Source organism: Toxorhynchites rutilus, chromosome 2 (genome assembly GCF_029784135.1).
Source record: "Toxorhynchites rutilus septentrionalis strain SRP chromosome 2, ASM2978413v1, whole genome shotgun sequence".
Taxonomy (NCBI): Eukaryota; Metazoa; Arthropoda; class Insecta; order Diptera; family Culicidae; genus Toxorhynchites; species Toxorhynchites rutilus.
The window spans coordinates 223372738-223388671 of NC_073745.1; the positions used below are offsets into that span (position 1 = coordinate 223372738).

The window sequence follows — 15934 nt, forward strand, 5'->3', positions numbered from 1 at the left end:
TGATACTTTTGAAACATATTTGGGATGTTTATGGCCAAACAATTTTTTTTTCGCGAGTTTTAATTTTAATTAAAATTTTTATGAATGATGCCAGATAAAGCATCTTTATATTTTTCATCGATTTTTGAGACCCGTCTATGCAAAATGCACGTCAATGATTCAACATTTTTGTTCGACGATCTGGCAACACAGGTTCACTTTCTGCAACGGTTTTTATCGTGTGGCTTGTGGAGCAAAAGCGAGATAAACATTCTGAGTTTCTAAATCATTTTGTGGCTTGTTCTAACATGTACTCGTAAAATGTCCCGTAAAGTGGTTGCTTTCCAGTTCTAGGTTTACGCGGGTTGTGATTTGTGCCAACCAAAATGGATAGCAGCAAGATAAGTGCGCGCACAGCGCGTCTAAACAATCTCATCCTTGGTCGTGCGGCAATGGTAGCGGAATCTTCCTCCAGCCTGGATCAGGATAATGATGAGTTGCTGGAGAATGGTATATCCCGCGAGAGTCTGCTGGATTCACTGTTTGTGCTGTATGAGGAGTGCAGTAAGGATGTTATCAAAAAGAAGGATAAAAACGTTGCGGATTTTGTAAACAAATGTAAGTGAGACATCGCAGCGCTGTGTTTTGGCGGGCTGATGACATATGTAATTTGAATCTGGTAGAATAGATTTTACAATTCAGCCAAACTACTGGATAACATTTCTTACGAAAATGAGTGGGTTGTGAAATCTGTGGCAAACACTAGTTCTCGAGAATTGCGTTGGAACAACAATCAATGTACCGTTTTGACTCATTTCGAGCAGACTCAAACTCTGAACACTTCATTTGAGAAAGTAACTTTTCTGAACTTTTATGCTATGCATAATTTAATAATGAAAACCTCGACGTTCTTTGAGGTATACAATTCCATACGATATCATTTCCAGGTATCAGCCTGTAATTTTTAATTTAAATTTTTATTAAATTTTAACATTTAAAAGAAAGTGACAGTCAAAAGCAATAAAAAATGTTTGCATTAGCTGATTCCGTAAAAACAAACATTTTTTTCAGTTTTTGCAGTTATTTCAAATATTTGGTTTGCTGTTTTCATGTTAAGTGCTAGAAAAATGTGAGAATCTACTATTATTTCGATGAACGGTCATTAATGAAGATCATTAACGAAGAAATCTTCATTAAAATTAGTATTAGAGTAGTGTTCGTAATATGAATCAAGTTTCGACGAATGATTTAAATTCCGAACAGTAGATATTAAAGCACACTTTTTCTAGACAAATACAGACAGTTCACTAATCAGGACTTTGGACTTTGGTGAACAAATTTGCTATTCTACACGTGGAATAATGCTGCAAATTCAATAACGACTCTAATAATATAAATTTGATTTCCAAACATGAAATCTCACAGAGAGAAAAATGATGTACAGTGGAACCCCGATTATTCGCGAACGGATGATCCACGGTGCGGATTATTCCACAATCGATAACAACATATTGACAGAGTTCACATTCCATAATGTATCTCCTTTTTCATTCTAGATCGCCCCATCATTAAGGAAACCCGTACAATGCGCGTAAATGTGAACGACTTCAACGTGAAGAATTTGATCGGGAAGGGTTATTTCGGGGAGGTCCACGTAAGATGCCTTTATAATGTTTAAACTGCGCTCAGTTCCAACTATTTCTGTTTATTATAGTTGGTATCGGAGAAGAAAACAGGCGAGGTATATGCAATGAAGAAAATGCGCAAGGCGATAGTCACTTCCACCCAGATCCACGAAGAGCGTGACATCATGGCAGCAAGACGATCGGACTGGATCACTCCGCTGCAGTATGCATTCCAGGTTGGTTCTGCTGCTCTATCTTCAATCGCACGTAGCTTAAGTCATTTACGCATCGGCATGCTCAATACTGTTGCAATGGGGATAAAAAGTTTGCACAGGATTTAGTCCTTGTGAGATTTGTTAACTGTAGAAGTGTTATTGTATCCGAAAAAATGGTGGGTTGTAATAATTATATCGCCGTTTGATGTAGATTAGATGTCTTATAACCATGAGTGCTCTCTTGTAAATTTGTGTGGATTCTGTAGTAATCTGATCCCAGCGGATGCTTCATCTTTCAATAATTTCCGTTTGTTGTATATTGTTGATGGGTTTTTATATGGAACTTTTGAGGGATTCCATTTATGGCATATGCGGTAAAATATTGTACCTGCCTGTGCCACAGTAGTTTGTGTTCAAAGAATGTAATAATTTTCTCTGTAAATTTCTCTGTTATCCAAACTTACTTACGATAGTCAGTATGAACAAGTTTTCGCTTGAAAGGCTTGAAACTAGGATTGGGTGATCTTTAGAAAAAGATCGATTTTGACGAATCGAATTTCTAAACGGTGTAGGGACTGATTCACTAATTAAATCGGCACCAAAGAATCGATCTTTGAAAAATCAAATGCATTTTTTCCAATTTATTTACTCATTCTATAGAAGTGTTGTTGCCTAGTAGATCACAGATTTATGAAAAATGCAAATCCAAAATGGCGAAATATGTATTTTTTTAAATCCCCGTCAATATGGGTATCTAATGAAAGGACTTGACTAGTAAAACATAGTTATTTATGTAAAATGTAAATCCAAGATGGCGACCGTTACAAAATGGCAGACAACTAATTTCGTCGAAGCCCCATCAATATGGGTATCAAATGAAAGGACTTGACTAGTAGATCACAGTTATTTATGAAAAATGAAAATCATAAATGGCCGCCACCCCAAAATGGCGAAATATGTATTTTTTTGCAAAACAATATGGGTATCTAATGAAAGTACTTGACTAGTAGGACACAGTTATTTATGTAAAATGGAAATCCAAGATGGAGGCCATTATAAAATGACAGACTACATATTTTGCCAAAACCTCATAATATGGGTATCAAATGAAAGGACTTGACTAGTAGAACACAATTATTCATGAACAATGTAAACCCAAAATGGCGACCGTTACGAAATGACAGCCTACATTTCTTCTGAAAACCCCATCATATGGGTATCAGATGAACGGGCTTGACTAGTAAATCACAGTTATTTATGATAAATCCAACCCACATATGGGTATCGAATGAAATGATTTGACTAATATAATCCAGTTAATCATGAAAACATTCCATTCGAAATATTTAAAAACGTTAGGGATTATAAAAAAAAACTCGGTATGAATTGATTTCGAAGCTGGTAAAGCGATCTACAAATCTTGAGTCAGACGAATTGGTAGCCTAAAAATACTGCTAGATCCTCGCTTCAAGCAGCAAGGTTTTGGATATAACAAAAAGTACAACTATGCACACCAGTCGTTGATAAGAATGCTAAAAATGACATTCATAGAATAAACACCTACGAAACTACCACAAATCGTTGGTGATGAAGCGCTGTCATCTGTATGGGAGGAGTTTGATGCATTGGTTGGTAATCTTCGATCCTCACATGATCCACAAGCTGCAGCAACATCTAATGTAGATAAACATTTAGCGGAACCACATTTGCTGAGACTAAGCGATTCTTCGTTTTGGTGGAATGAAAGGAAATCTATCGCTCCGTGGCTCTATCTTTTTTTTTTTGAAAATATTATGTATTCCGGCGACTTCAGTAATATGTACCATGAGTAAGTTTTTCCGAAAGCAGGACAAGTTTGCTGTGAAAGATGTAGTAGACTTTCATCAGATAACATTGAAAAGATAATGTTTATAAAAAAAAAGAAGATAATTGTGATGGGAATATATAAGAGAAAACTTTTAGTGAAGTAATATTTTTACTTTTCTCTGCACTGATTATTGTTTTGAACCTTATTTTTTACGTCTTCCATTCTTCACATATCCGAATAAACCAGTTCTTGAAAAGAGCCGTCGAGCCGCTCAAATGAACCGGCTCTTTTCATTGAGCGCACGGCTCTGAGCCGCTCACTGAAATGAACCGTTTTGCCCATCTCTACATCAAATTCTATTTCCAGTTTCGAACAAAGATCAATCCGCATTAGAAAGGGAAGAGGGGGGGGGGGCTGGATGGTGTGGAGACTCTCCACCACCACCACCACAGAAACATTTATTGCAGCCTAAAATCTCAATATGCCTAATTTGGTTTCATTTGCTTGATTAATTCCCGAGTAATGTAGAAATTTGTGTTTAATTTCTATGGCAGCCCCCCTTAGAGAGGGGGGAGGGGTCTCAAACTATCACGAAAACCTTCCCCGGCCCCAAAAACCCCTTCATACCGATTTTCATGTTGATCGGTTCGGTAGTTTCCGATTCTTAATGACAGACAGACAGACAGAAATCCATTTATATATATATATATATATATATATATATATATATATATATATATATATATATATATATATATATATATATATATATATATATATATATATATATATATATATATATATATATATATATATATATATATATATATATATATATATATATATATATAGACTGGTAGTAGTCCCAGTCCTAGAAAAGAACGCATCAGCTTGACTTGATATTACCATCCAATTTCGTCACAATTTTCACTGTCAGCTTAGTGAATGTGATGGTGTAAATATAACTTGTGGCCACTTGTTTTGTACTGAACAAACTTACAAAACTGCTTCTCCCAAATTTACGACCACTAATTTGAAAACCTCGAAAGGGGTTCAATGTATATGAAATTTTTTCATGTGGTTCTTGGCGAGATTTTTTTTTCGTATTATAGTTCCTCGCTACCGCCTCGCCAACAGCTTTTGGGCCTATTGTTACGCTTTCGAAGCATTGTTGCGTGCAAGTTTTCATCGAACGCTAACCGTGCACATCGTAGTCTACTGTAAGGCGCTTTGCATCACATTCATCAAGCATGGAAAATAATTGCGCCAAATGCAACCGGCCTATTACTGGCCTCGATCGTGTTACATGCCATGGTTACTGTGGTTGCATGTTCCACATGAATTGCACTAACGTGACGCGCGCTCTCATGAATTACTTTACGACTCATGGGAAAAACCTCTATTGGATGTGCGATAAATGCGCCGATTTGTTCAACAATTCGCATCTTCGAGCTATAACTAAAACTGCGGATGAAAAATCACCACTGACTATGCTCTCGGAGTCCATAAACAATTTGCAAATGGAAATAAAGAAGATTTCTTCTAAGCCCGCACTGACGGTGCAGTCCCCACAGTACAATAGATGGCCGACCGCTAGTGAGTCGGTACGTACTGCCAAACGACCCCGTGAATTTGAATCAGTACGTCTATCATCTGTGTGCCAATCCGGTTCGAAGCAGCTAACCTCGGATATCATATCCGTACCTGTCAGCGAAAAACCGACTAGCAAATTCTGGCTTTATTTGTCGCGCATCCGACCGGTAGTTACGAATGACGCAATTTCTGATATGGTGAAAGCAAATTTGGAGATGGACAGCGATCCTGTCGTGATGAAGTTGGTAGCCAGAGGGACGGATACCAGCAACATGTCTTTCGTCTCATTCAAAGTTGGTCTCGATCCTGCTTTGAAGAGCAAAGCACTTGATGCCACGACGTGGCCGGAGGGAATAATGTTCCGTCAGTTCGAAGATTATGGCCCACAAAAATTTCGGAGGCTGTCAACTGTGAATCCAGACTCACCATTAATTGCCGCAAGGAAACCACCATCAGCTGTCATCGGTTAAACCCAGGATGCATTGCCCTTAGCACTAAGGGAGTCCCTGAACCACCCGACCAAGTCGTGCTTCCAGGTAGTTCTCACCATCAAAATTTCTGCTTTCAAAGTCGTCCTGGCCCTTCGGTTGTGGTCGGTGAAGGGATCTCCTTCCAACCTCTCTCAGGCAAGTATGCACATTCCTGTAACATCCATCTGCTTGATCCCTCTTCGTGTTACAGTGCAAACATGGTACCATGTGACGTTCAACTCCAAACAGACAAAAATCCTGATTATCCATCAAATCTCAACGACGTCGCCAACGTGCAAATTGCTCACACTGAGTTTCACGACGGTAATCATGATGGAGACGACATTATTGCTAGCTGTAGTCATGTTTATCCAGGACGCATTTTCTACAGCACTAAGGGAGTCCCTGAGCCACCCGACCAAGTCGTGCTTCCAGGTAGTTCTTCCTCTAATAGTTCCTGCTTTCGAAGTCGTCCTGGCCCTTCGGTCGTGGTTGGTGACGGGATCTCCCATCAATCCTTCTCAGGCAAATATGCATGCAATATGAATATTTCGTCTCCTGATCGTTCCAACGTTTCCAGATCTACTCCTGCAACTACTAACGTCATTAACAATTCGAAAAATCCTGGGCTGACGTTCTATTATCAGAACGCTCGCGGACTACGTAGCAAAATCGAGGACTTCATGACTGCCGTTACTGCTTCCCCATATGACGTCATTGTAATCACCGAAACATGGCTCGACGATGTCATTCCATCCCGGATGTTGTTTGGCGACAATTTCGTCGTATATCGAGGGGACCGTACTACGCTCACTAGCGATAAGAAACGTTCCGGTGGAGCTCTCATCGCAGTCAGGAAGAACATTCCTTCATCATCCTTCGAGGTAAACGAACTTCTTCTAGAACATGCGTGGGTTAGTATTTCCATTGGAAATCGCAAAATTGTTGTTGGTGTCATATACATCCCCCCGGATAAATCGAGCGACGTGCAGGTTATGAGGCGTCATACTGATTGTTTGGAGTCAGTCGCATCCAGGACTAACGTAGACGATATGATGATTGTTTTTGGTGACTATAACTTGCCAGGGTTAAAATGGATCAGTTCGGATAACGCATTTTGCACACTAGACGTTGCTATCTCGACAATTAGTCGATCAGGAGCAGTGCTACTGGACGGTATTAATTCTTGCAATATGCGGCAAATCAATAGTCTTCCTAACCGATACGGAAACATTTTGGACCTTTCACTTGTCAGTGAAGTAATAGACGGTGCTTTTACGCTGGACAGTATGAACGACCCGCTCATTGCAATCGATGAATGCCACCCGCCGTTCATGGTCACCCTAAATTGCAGCTCTCCCACGCGTTATACTAATGATGTCTTCGATCTTCAAGGGTATAACTTCGCAAAAACTGATTTCACACAGTTGTCTATTGTATTAAATCAAATCGACTGGTCCTCTGTAATGAACTGTCTCGATATTGATACTGCGGTCCACACATTCACTGCATCTGTTCGTCTAGCAATTTCTCAATGTGTTCCGCCGAACCGGCCACCCCAGAAACCGCCGTGGTCGAACGAAGAACTACGTAGAATGAAACGACGCAGCAAACTCGCTCATAGGACCTTCCGCAGATCTCGCTCTCTTCCAGATAAAATTGTATTCCATATAGCTAGCCGCCGTTACAGGCATTTGAACGACCAACTCTACCGCAAATATTCTGAATCAATCGAAAGGAACCTCAAACGAAATCCAAAATCATTCTGGAATTTTGTAAACTCAAAACGAAAGGAAACTGGGCTTCCAATCTCCTTATATCTGAATCAAAAAGTTGCAAACACTAGTTCAGAGAAGTGTGAACTTTTCGCCGAATTCTTCCGCTCTATTTTTGAAGTTGCGCCAGCGAATGAAGATTCCGTAGACCCACTGCACTTCACTCCATATGACGTGATTGAGCTGGATACGTTTGAGGTATCAACAGAAGAATTTGTAAAAGCCGTAAAGAAACTAAAATCGTCGAATAGTCCCGGCCCAGATGGAATACCTGCATGTGTTATTAAAAAATGCTCTGTCCAACTTATGAAACCATTGCTGCGCATATTCAACTTGTCCATGTCGTTGACCAAATTCCCGACTGACTGGAAATCTTCCTACATGTTTCCTGTCCACAAGAAGGGAAGCAAAACAGATGTCAGATGCTACCGTGGAATCACGTCTCTTTGTGCATGTTCAAAATTGCTGGAGATCATTGTTTCCAACTTTATGTTCAACAGAACGAAAGGACACATTTCTACAAACCAGCATGGTTTCTATCCCGGAAGGAGTGTAACCACAAATGTTACTGAGTTTACTTCGATCTGTCTCAGAAATATTGGACAGCGTAAACAAGTGGACACAATCTACACCGACTTGAAAGCAGCCTTTGATCGTGTTGACCACTCAATTCTTCTCCGTAAACTGCGTAAAATGGGCTCGTCTAGAAATTTTGTTCAATGGCTGGAGTCGTATCTCTGTAATAGAGCTCTTGCGGTCAAGGTTGGATCATCAACTTCAGACTGGTTCTGTAATCCCTCAGGAGTGCCTCAGGGAAGCAATCTTGGCCCTCTGCTATTCTCGCTCTACATGAATGACGCAACTTTACTTCTGGAGAACGGGTGCTATCTTATATACGCTGACGACACAAAAATTTTCGTGATCATTGATAACGAAGATGATTGTCGCCGGCTTCAGGAGCTACTGGACACGTTTGCACTGTGGTGCCGTGCCAACAACATGACCCTCAGCGTTCCAAAGTGCAACATCATCAGCTTCCATCGCAAGAAAGTTCCCCTGCTATTCGAATACGTTATCAATGGAACACCCTTAACGCGTGTGCAGACGGTGCGCGATCTCGGAATTACTTTGGACTCGAGCTTAACATTCAGAAACCATCATTCAGAAGTAATTGCGAAGGCACGACGACAGCTTGGTTTTATTGGAAAGGTGACGAAAGAGTTCAAAGATCCCTACACACTGAAATCGCTGTATGTCAGTCTGGTTCGTCCCATTCTTGAGACGGGTTCGATTATCTGGGATCCGTATCACAGTACCGCAACCGATCGCATAGAGGCCATTCAGCGAAAATTTGTGAGATTTGCGCTTCGCAACTTGCCGTGGAACGATCCGGTCAATCTGCCGCCCTACCAGGACAGATGCCAGTTACTAGGACTGGAAACACTAGAACAAAGGAGGAAGAATGCGAAAGCTGTTTTTGCTGCTAAGCTGCTGAACGCCGAATTCGACGCTCCAAACCTTCTGGCCCTAGTGGACATAAACGTTCCTGGCTACGCACTTAGGACCTTCGAATTCTTTCGCCTGCCACGATGGAGACAGGACTACAGTGGTAATGAACCAATACGAGCGATCATGCGTCATTTTAATGCCGTATTTTATATGTTTGATTTTAATGAGAACTCAGCTCAGTTTCGCACAAGGCTACGAAGAAATTAGAATTAAGTACTCTTCATTTAGACTATAAACGTTGGATGAAATAAAACAAATAATAATAATAATAATAATAATAATAATAATAATAGTGACTTTAAACACTTTTGGCCGGTTCATCACTTTACTTCCATTTTTGGAAGGATATCGGGAGTGATAATTGAACTCATGACATTTAGCGTGGGAGGTTTGGTTTGGTGAAATAAAAATCAATGTTCATTGAAAAATAAATTTGCAAACAATTTTCTACGAACAAAAGGATCGGAAAAATCGATAAGACAATATCGATTTTTCGGAATACAGAGAATCGATCCAAAAAACCTAAAATCAGAGAGGAAAAGATCGATCTTCTAAATATCGATCCAAGATCGCCCAATCCTACTTGGAACATTTAAAACATTGGTTAAAGATACAACAAAAACGTTTGTATCAAAATGCAAATAGCTTATTGTTCTTTTTATATATTGAAAAATATATTCCGTTACAATTTTGATGAACTTTCGTACTTTTCTTCGGATATCCTCCATCAGAGTTTGTGCTCTCTGTTGGTAAACCTCAGAGAGTACCTCATATTTGACCAAAACTTCACGATTCTTCGTGAGCTTCTTAATAAACGGAAGGAGACGTTTTTGCATGCATCCTTCGCTATAATTTTCGAGTTCAGTATCCTGTTTGTGATGAGAGTCTTGGGTTTCTGTCTACAGCTGCAGATCCCTTGACAAATCAATAACTTGTTGGCAAATTTATCAGCGAAAACGAACTTAAATTTGCTGGGAACATCTCCTCTGTCAGTGGCCTTATAGAATTCCAGGCCTACGTACTTCGTCAAAACCATGTTGTACAACTTTCGATCGCGTTTTTTGCTTCAGTGTATGCTTGCTTGTTGGTACGGAAATTACGATAGTCTGTAGCATACGGATTCACCGAATGCACTTATAATGGACAATGGTTAGAGTTGTGTTTTTAGCGATGTCGTAGTCCGAGAGTCCCGGGTTTGCCTTAATTGTTCTCAATACGTTCAACCTCAGTTTTCGACCGTTGGTTAGATCGTCGTAGTTACTACGACACGTCCTCTGATCCATTTTCACTATAGTTGTACGTTCACGGATACGTTTCAGCACATCATACACGGTCGATTTCCCCCTCTCTTGCCTTCTCAGCGTAAGTATTACTTGCGTCATTTTTATTAGTAGTACTTAGTTAAGATTTCTATGCCGACTAACACGCCTCGAATGTATTCTTGAGTGGCAAGCTCTAGAATACGCATGTCCACCAGGCTTACCATATCTACAGAATAATCTGTATTTATACAGATTTTTTAGACTTTTTGAAACCAAGAATCTGTAGATACAGACTACAGATTATTTTGGTTTTCATACAGATTCACAGATTTTTCAAAACAACTCTCCAATTTCATTCATATAGCATTCGAATCAATCTGAATGAGATACATCTTGCATTCATATGTAGCGTGTAACACTGCTTTCTCATGTTCAATCTAAGGCGGAAAGATGCAAAAATCTGCGTTTTCGGCTAGCTTTACAATAAATATATAACACAGTTCATCTACTAAAGCACCGGTTAGTGACCATTTTATCCTGGATTCCTCGAGTCGAGAAAGACGCACCACGCTAGATATGAGGTACAGACTAGGGGGGCGTTGCTGATTAAGGGTCAGCTGCATCCCAATAGGAAGTATCCCGTGTCGGGCACACGTACAGAGCATTGGAGACAGCAACATCCGAATTACGAAAACACTTGTAATACTAACCTCGAGCCAACCGCGAGTAATCGGTTATATATTATTAACATAGATAATAAGAAAAATTGTCAAAGTATTGAACTCCCGGCCCTGTGAGGCTAACACCATATGAGCCTTGATAAAAATATATATTTTGGAAAAAAAACTACTAAAGCACAGTGAATGCGAATTTTCACGTGGAAACCATCAACATCGTCAAATTCATAATAACTATGCCAACCAATGGTACCAAAGCTAAGATTATGCTTCAAAATTGAACTTATAAATTTAACCCTTTGAGGTCGTATTAAATTTCTACATGTGTGTCGTACTGGTCGCAATTATTTTTAATTGTGAAAACAGTGATGCATAACTTTGTAACATTTTGAAAGATAAATAAGATTCATTTATTTTTTGTAAACTTCTGAAAAGTAATTATCAAACAATGTTTTTATGTTTATGTTTAAAAAATATTTGCTATATTCTTCTTCGCGTGATATCTTTCACATGTATCACAAAAATAATTAGTTTGGCGTGTTTCGACTTTTATCTTTTTGTTTGAACGTACAGAACAATGCTCTTTACATCTACACAGTGCCGCAATACATGGAGTTTCCATTAATCCTTTCCTCGAGCACGGATAGTATAGTAGGATAGTAGCACCGTTTTGATTCGTGAACATGTTCACAAGACATTAACATTCGTTTAGAAAAAGTGTGAACTGATACATTGTTGCATAAATTATAATATTAGTATTAGTATACTGAGAGCAGACAAACGACCACAAAGTGTTAATGCAGATTACGATACAGATTTTCTGAGAAAAAACATAGATAACAAGATTTTTTGAGACCAAAAACACAGATTTTACTATGGCAACCTTGATGATAACAGTGCAAGTCGGAAGAAAATTCTTTGACGAAAAATCACCCCGGCCAGAACGGCAATCGAACCCGAACGCCCGGGATGATAATGTGGGACACTAACCACTCGGGCACGGGAGCACTCGATTTAGCGATTTAGCCGCTTTGAGCGATTTCGCGTTTTTAGTAGTCTCGGTGGATTTTTATGTCGGTGCTTAAAATTCTCTCGGCTTCCATCTTGCCCAACTTTTTTAAAACAAAACGGATCATTTTTTTCCTTTGAAAGATTCAGAGCTTCCAAATACTCTGCTGTCAAAAGATTTCAAATACACCTACTACGACTGCTGCTATAAAATGAATAGTGATTCAGGATTCTTTTTTTTTGGAATTTACTTAAAAAATGTTTTTAAAAAAGAACGACAGTCCGTTCAATTTTTTGGTGAACTAATTTATTCGTACCGTTCGTGAACGGTACTAAATTGTGGACTACTGTCTTCACTGTTTGTGTTATAATCTAAAAAATTGCTGAATAAATTTCCTGTCTAATGTGTAACACATATCGTAATATAGGAGGCGATCTGGCGTGATGGTTAACCTCTGTACCTCTCACGTTTAAGGTTACGAGTTCAATTCTCACTTTCGACATTCTTCCTTCGGAATAGAAGTAAGGCCGTTGTCCGATATGGTTGAAAGTTACTATAATACTGATACAGAGACCTAGCGTGACCGGGTGACACCCGGGGCGGTTGTCTTAGGTGTCACCTCTCTCAAATCTTCAACGTTTTTCAATGAAAAAATAGTCGAAACGAACAAGAAACACACGCACAATATCTTCACGCGTCTCGAAATAAGAGCAGAAAATTTTCTAAACACAATATATATCAATTGACATTAGTACATTCAATTTCAATCAACTACAAATCCGATCCATTTACCACGTTGAGACTCACGTTGGTTCATGTGAACTGACGCTGTTACATGTACTCACTCTATCTATTATTTAAGCCTTCGGCAGGATGTCACGAAACTTTGCTTTGAACAGCCCATCGTAGTCCGCATAAATCGAGTTTGCGACAACCTTTTTGTAATCACACCTATGTGGGTCGGAAGCATCCCAGTGATGAGTTGAAACTGCGAAAAAAGAGTAAACAGTTCAAAAAATGTCACATACTGTGGATTCTACAATATAATGTGATCCACATAAGTTCAAAGAGTGGTCCATGAACACGATTTTATATTACATATTTTACTTTATCAACAAAACGCGATCTGCTCCATTTGATTCTGACATCGGTGGAGGGTTGCCGAAAGCCTGCGAAAGGCACTTCATGAAATCTCAACCGTTGCTCTTGAGTTAATGGAATATCGTTACTAAAATTAGCAGCCTTTTCCCATCCAAAATGGAAAAAAAACTAAAGACAGAGTCTATTGCATGGATCATGGTAATATTTTGGACGTAGGACTACGTCTTTATTCCCGTTTAACTTCCTCAAATCTAATTGTTAATTGGTTACGAGGTTTTTAAATCACTTCAACTCTTACAACTCGTTTGTAGAATACCAATCCATGTAAACAAAAGCCTTTTTTCAGAGCTACCACTTGAAATATTAGATGAGCCAAATCTACAAATTTCTGAACATTTATGAGAATTAAATTCAAAAACATTTTTCGAACAATCTCAGTCCTACGTTGAGTTTTTGTTCGTGCCCTCAGGCACAGATCCTTAAACTTTTCCATTGAATAATATCATCAATCACTGATGCGTGCTATTACATTCATTCAAAAATTTGAAAATTTACTACTCCACTCTACTGATTAAAGCAAAACATCACAATAACAATTTTGCGTAATCTGCATTTGAAATCCCTAAATTTTTCGTTAAATTTTCCGTAGAGTGACCTCCTATATAGACATTAAAGACTTAGCCCTACGAATACATTCACACTAATCACATCGTTTCTCTCTTTGCAGGACCAAGAATGTCTGTACCTGGTCATGGAATATCTGCCGGGTGGTGATTTGCTGAGTTTGATGATCCGCGTTGGAGTCTTCGACGAAGAGCTTGCCCAGTTTTACCTCGCTGAACTGACGGAAGCGCTACATTCGCTACACAACCTCGGTTTCGTCCACAGAGACATCAAACCGGAAAATATTTTGCTGGATCGTTTTGGTCATCTAAAGTTGGCAGATTTTGGAAACGCCACATCACTCAATAAGGACGGTAGTGTAACCAGCATGACACCCGTAGGAACTCCGGATTACATCGCACCCGAGTTGCTGCAAACGCTCTCGACGGCATCGAAATCGTACACCGGCAATCACGATGTCACGTGTGACTTCTGGTCAATGGGGATTATTGGATATGAGCTCGTAACGGAAGCGACACCGTTCCACGATGAGAATGTGAATGAAACCTATTCGAAGATTTTGGCCCATTGCGATGGGCGGCACATAGCAAAGTTGCAATATCCGGCGCACGTTTCTGTGTCTTCCCATTATCGAGATCTTATCGATAGGCTGGTTACGAAAGCGTCCAACCGAATAAGTTATGCGGAAATCCGAAGGCACCCATTCTTCAGTGATATCAACTGGGAGAAGCTGCGATACCGCATTCCGCCCATAATTCCCAACGTTAGTAGCGATGATGACATCTCTAATTTCGAAGATGTTGATAAATCGTTCAAGAGAAATGCCTTCACCAGCAAACCAACCTATCCGATCAACAAGGTGAATGATTTCAGCGGCCAAAATTTGCCTTTCCTAGGTTATACATATGTTTATGAAGAACCTGATCCAGCCGGCAAATATCGTGACACAGACGAACACATGGCAACGACGAGATTGTCGCAGAGAATCAAGGATCAGGATCGACTAATCAAAGAGCACAATGCAGAGATTCACCATTTACAGCGAGAGCTGCTGGAAAAAGATCGTCGCATTGCGACAATGAACGCTCAAAGTAAAATTTTTGGTGAGACCAAAAAAGAATTGGAAAATCTGCAGGAACTCCTAAAGAATAAGACAGCCGAATTAGCCGCGGCAAAAACCGATATAAAAACGCTACGCAACAGATTGAAGATCGAAGAGGAGCAACGGCTGAAAAATGACGCAACGATTGCGGATGTGCTCAAGCAAACGTACAAAAAGTGGGAAAAGGCTAAGCAAACCTCCGATCAAAACTACGAAAAACAGATCGCCGATAGGCGTACGGAAATTATTAGCTTGAATGAGAAGTTCCGCGCGCAGGCCAGTGATCTTCGTTCGAAGGTTGATGAGTGCATTCAGCTGCAGACGATGATCGAGAACTACAAGGAGCTGGTGAAAAAATCGAAAGATCAATTGATGGTGGATAAGGAGGACTACGATCGTAACCATCAGCAGTTGATTGCGGCGTACGAAACGAAGCTGCTGGAGCTGAAACAAAAGTGGAAAATGGAAAAGGATTTGCGGGTTAAGGGAGAGGAAGAAAACCGTGAACTGCGCTCGCGTATGCAAGAAAACGAACACAACGTCATAAATACCGAACAATCACACATGAAATTTGTGGATAATTTAAAGCGAAGAATGACAGTTCAGCTGGAAGAGGCAAAGGAAGTCTCCGACAAGATGAGTGAAGCGATGCAGCGGAAGTGTGAGGATCTGCAGAAAGAAATTTGTAAGCTTCAGGAGCAGAGTGTTACTAGCAGTGCGAATACGAGCCGCAGAAGTTCGCTGAGTCATGCTACCGAACAAGAGTTTAGAAGTGCGAGCTCTAGCCTGCAAGAGCTGACCGCTCAAGTAGAGGAACAATTGCGGAATGATTTAATCAAAGCAAGGTAAGTTAGTTTCCTCCTTTTTGAACTCGTTCTATTCTTTCATCCATACGTACACTTCTTGCTTCCCTGAACTCAGGACACGTGTTGCACAGAATGGTAGGTGAGAGCAAATGGAAGCTATTATCAAAGATGACTAGTAAATTGAGGGGATGAGGTTTATGTTTCATAATTACATGGAGTTATGTGAGTCCATTTTCCTATGTTAGGAAAACAAGTTCATTTGGGTGAAATAAGGTTTCACTTGAAGTTTCTGTGAAACTTGGATACTGAGACTTGTACTGATTTTTGAATTGGATTTACGTCATTAGATTCGTTTGTCACAGCGTGATTAAACGTGTTCA

The 15934-nt window shown here is 39.9% G+C and overlaps 1 protein-coding gene across 1 annotated transcript in view; it reads left to right on the plus strand.

Moving 5' to 3' along the window:
* The first annotated feature begins 201 nt into the window (after positions 1-201).
* LOC129767598 (citron rho-interacting kinase) overlaps positions 202-15934 on the plus strand; it is a 42647-nt gene continuing 26914 nt past the window's right edge. The window contains exons 1-4 of the mRNA XM_055768639.1: positions 202-597; positions 1536-1633; positions 1694-1840; positions 13750-15593. Of these exons, the coding sequence (XP_055624614.1) occupies positions 366-597; positions 1536-1633; positions 1694-1840; positions 13750-15593 (2321 nt within the window). The 5' untranslated portion in view covers positions 202-365. The remainder of the gene's footprint in view (positions 598-1535; positions 1634-1693; positions 1841-13749; positions 15594-15934) is intronic.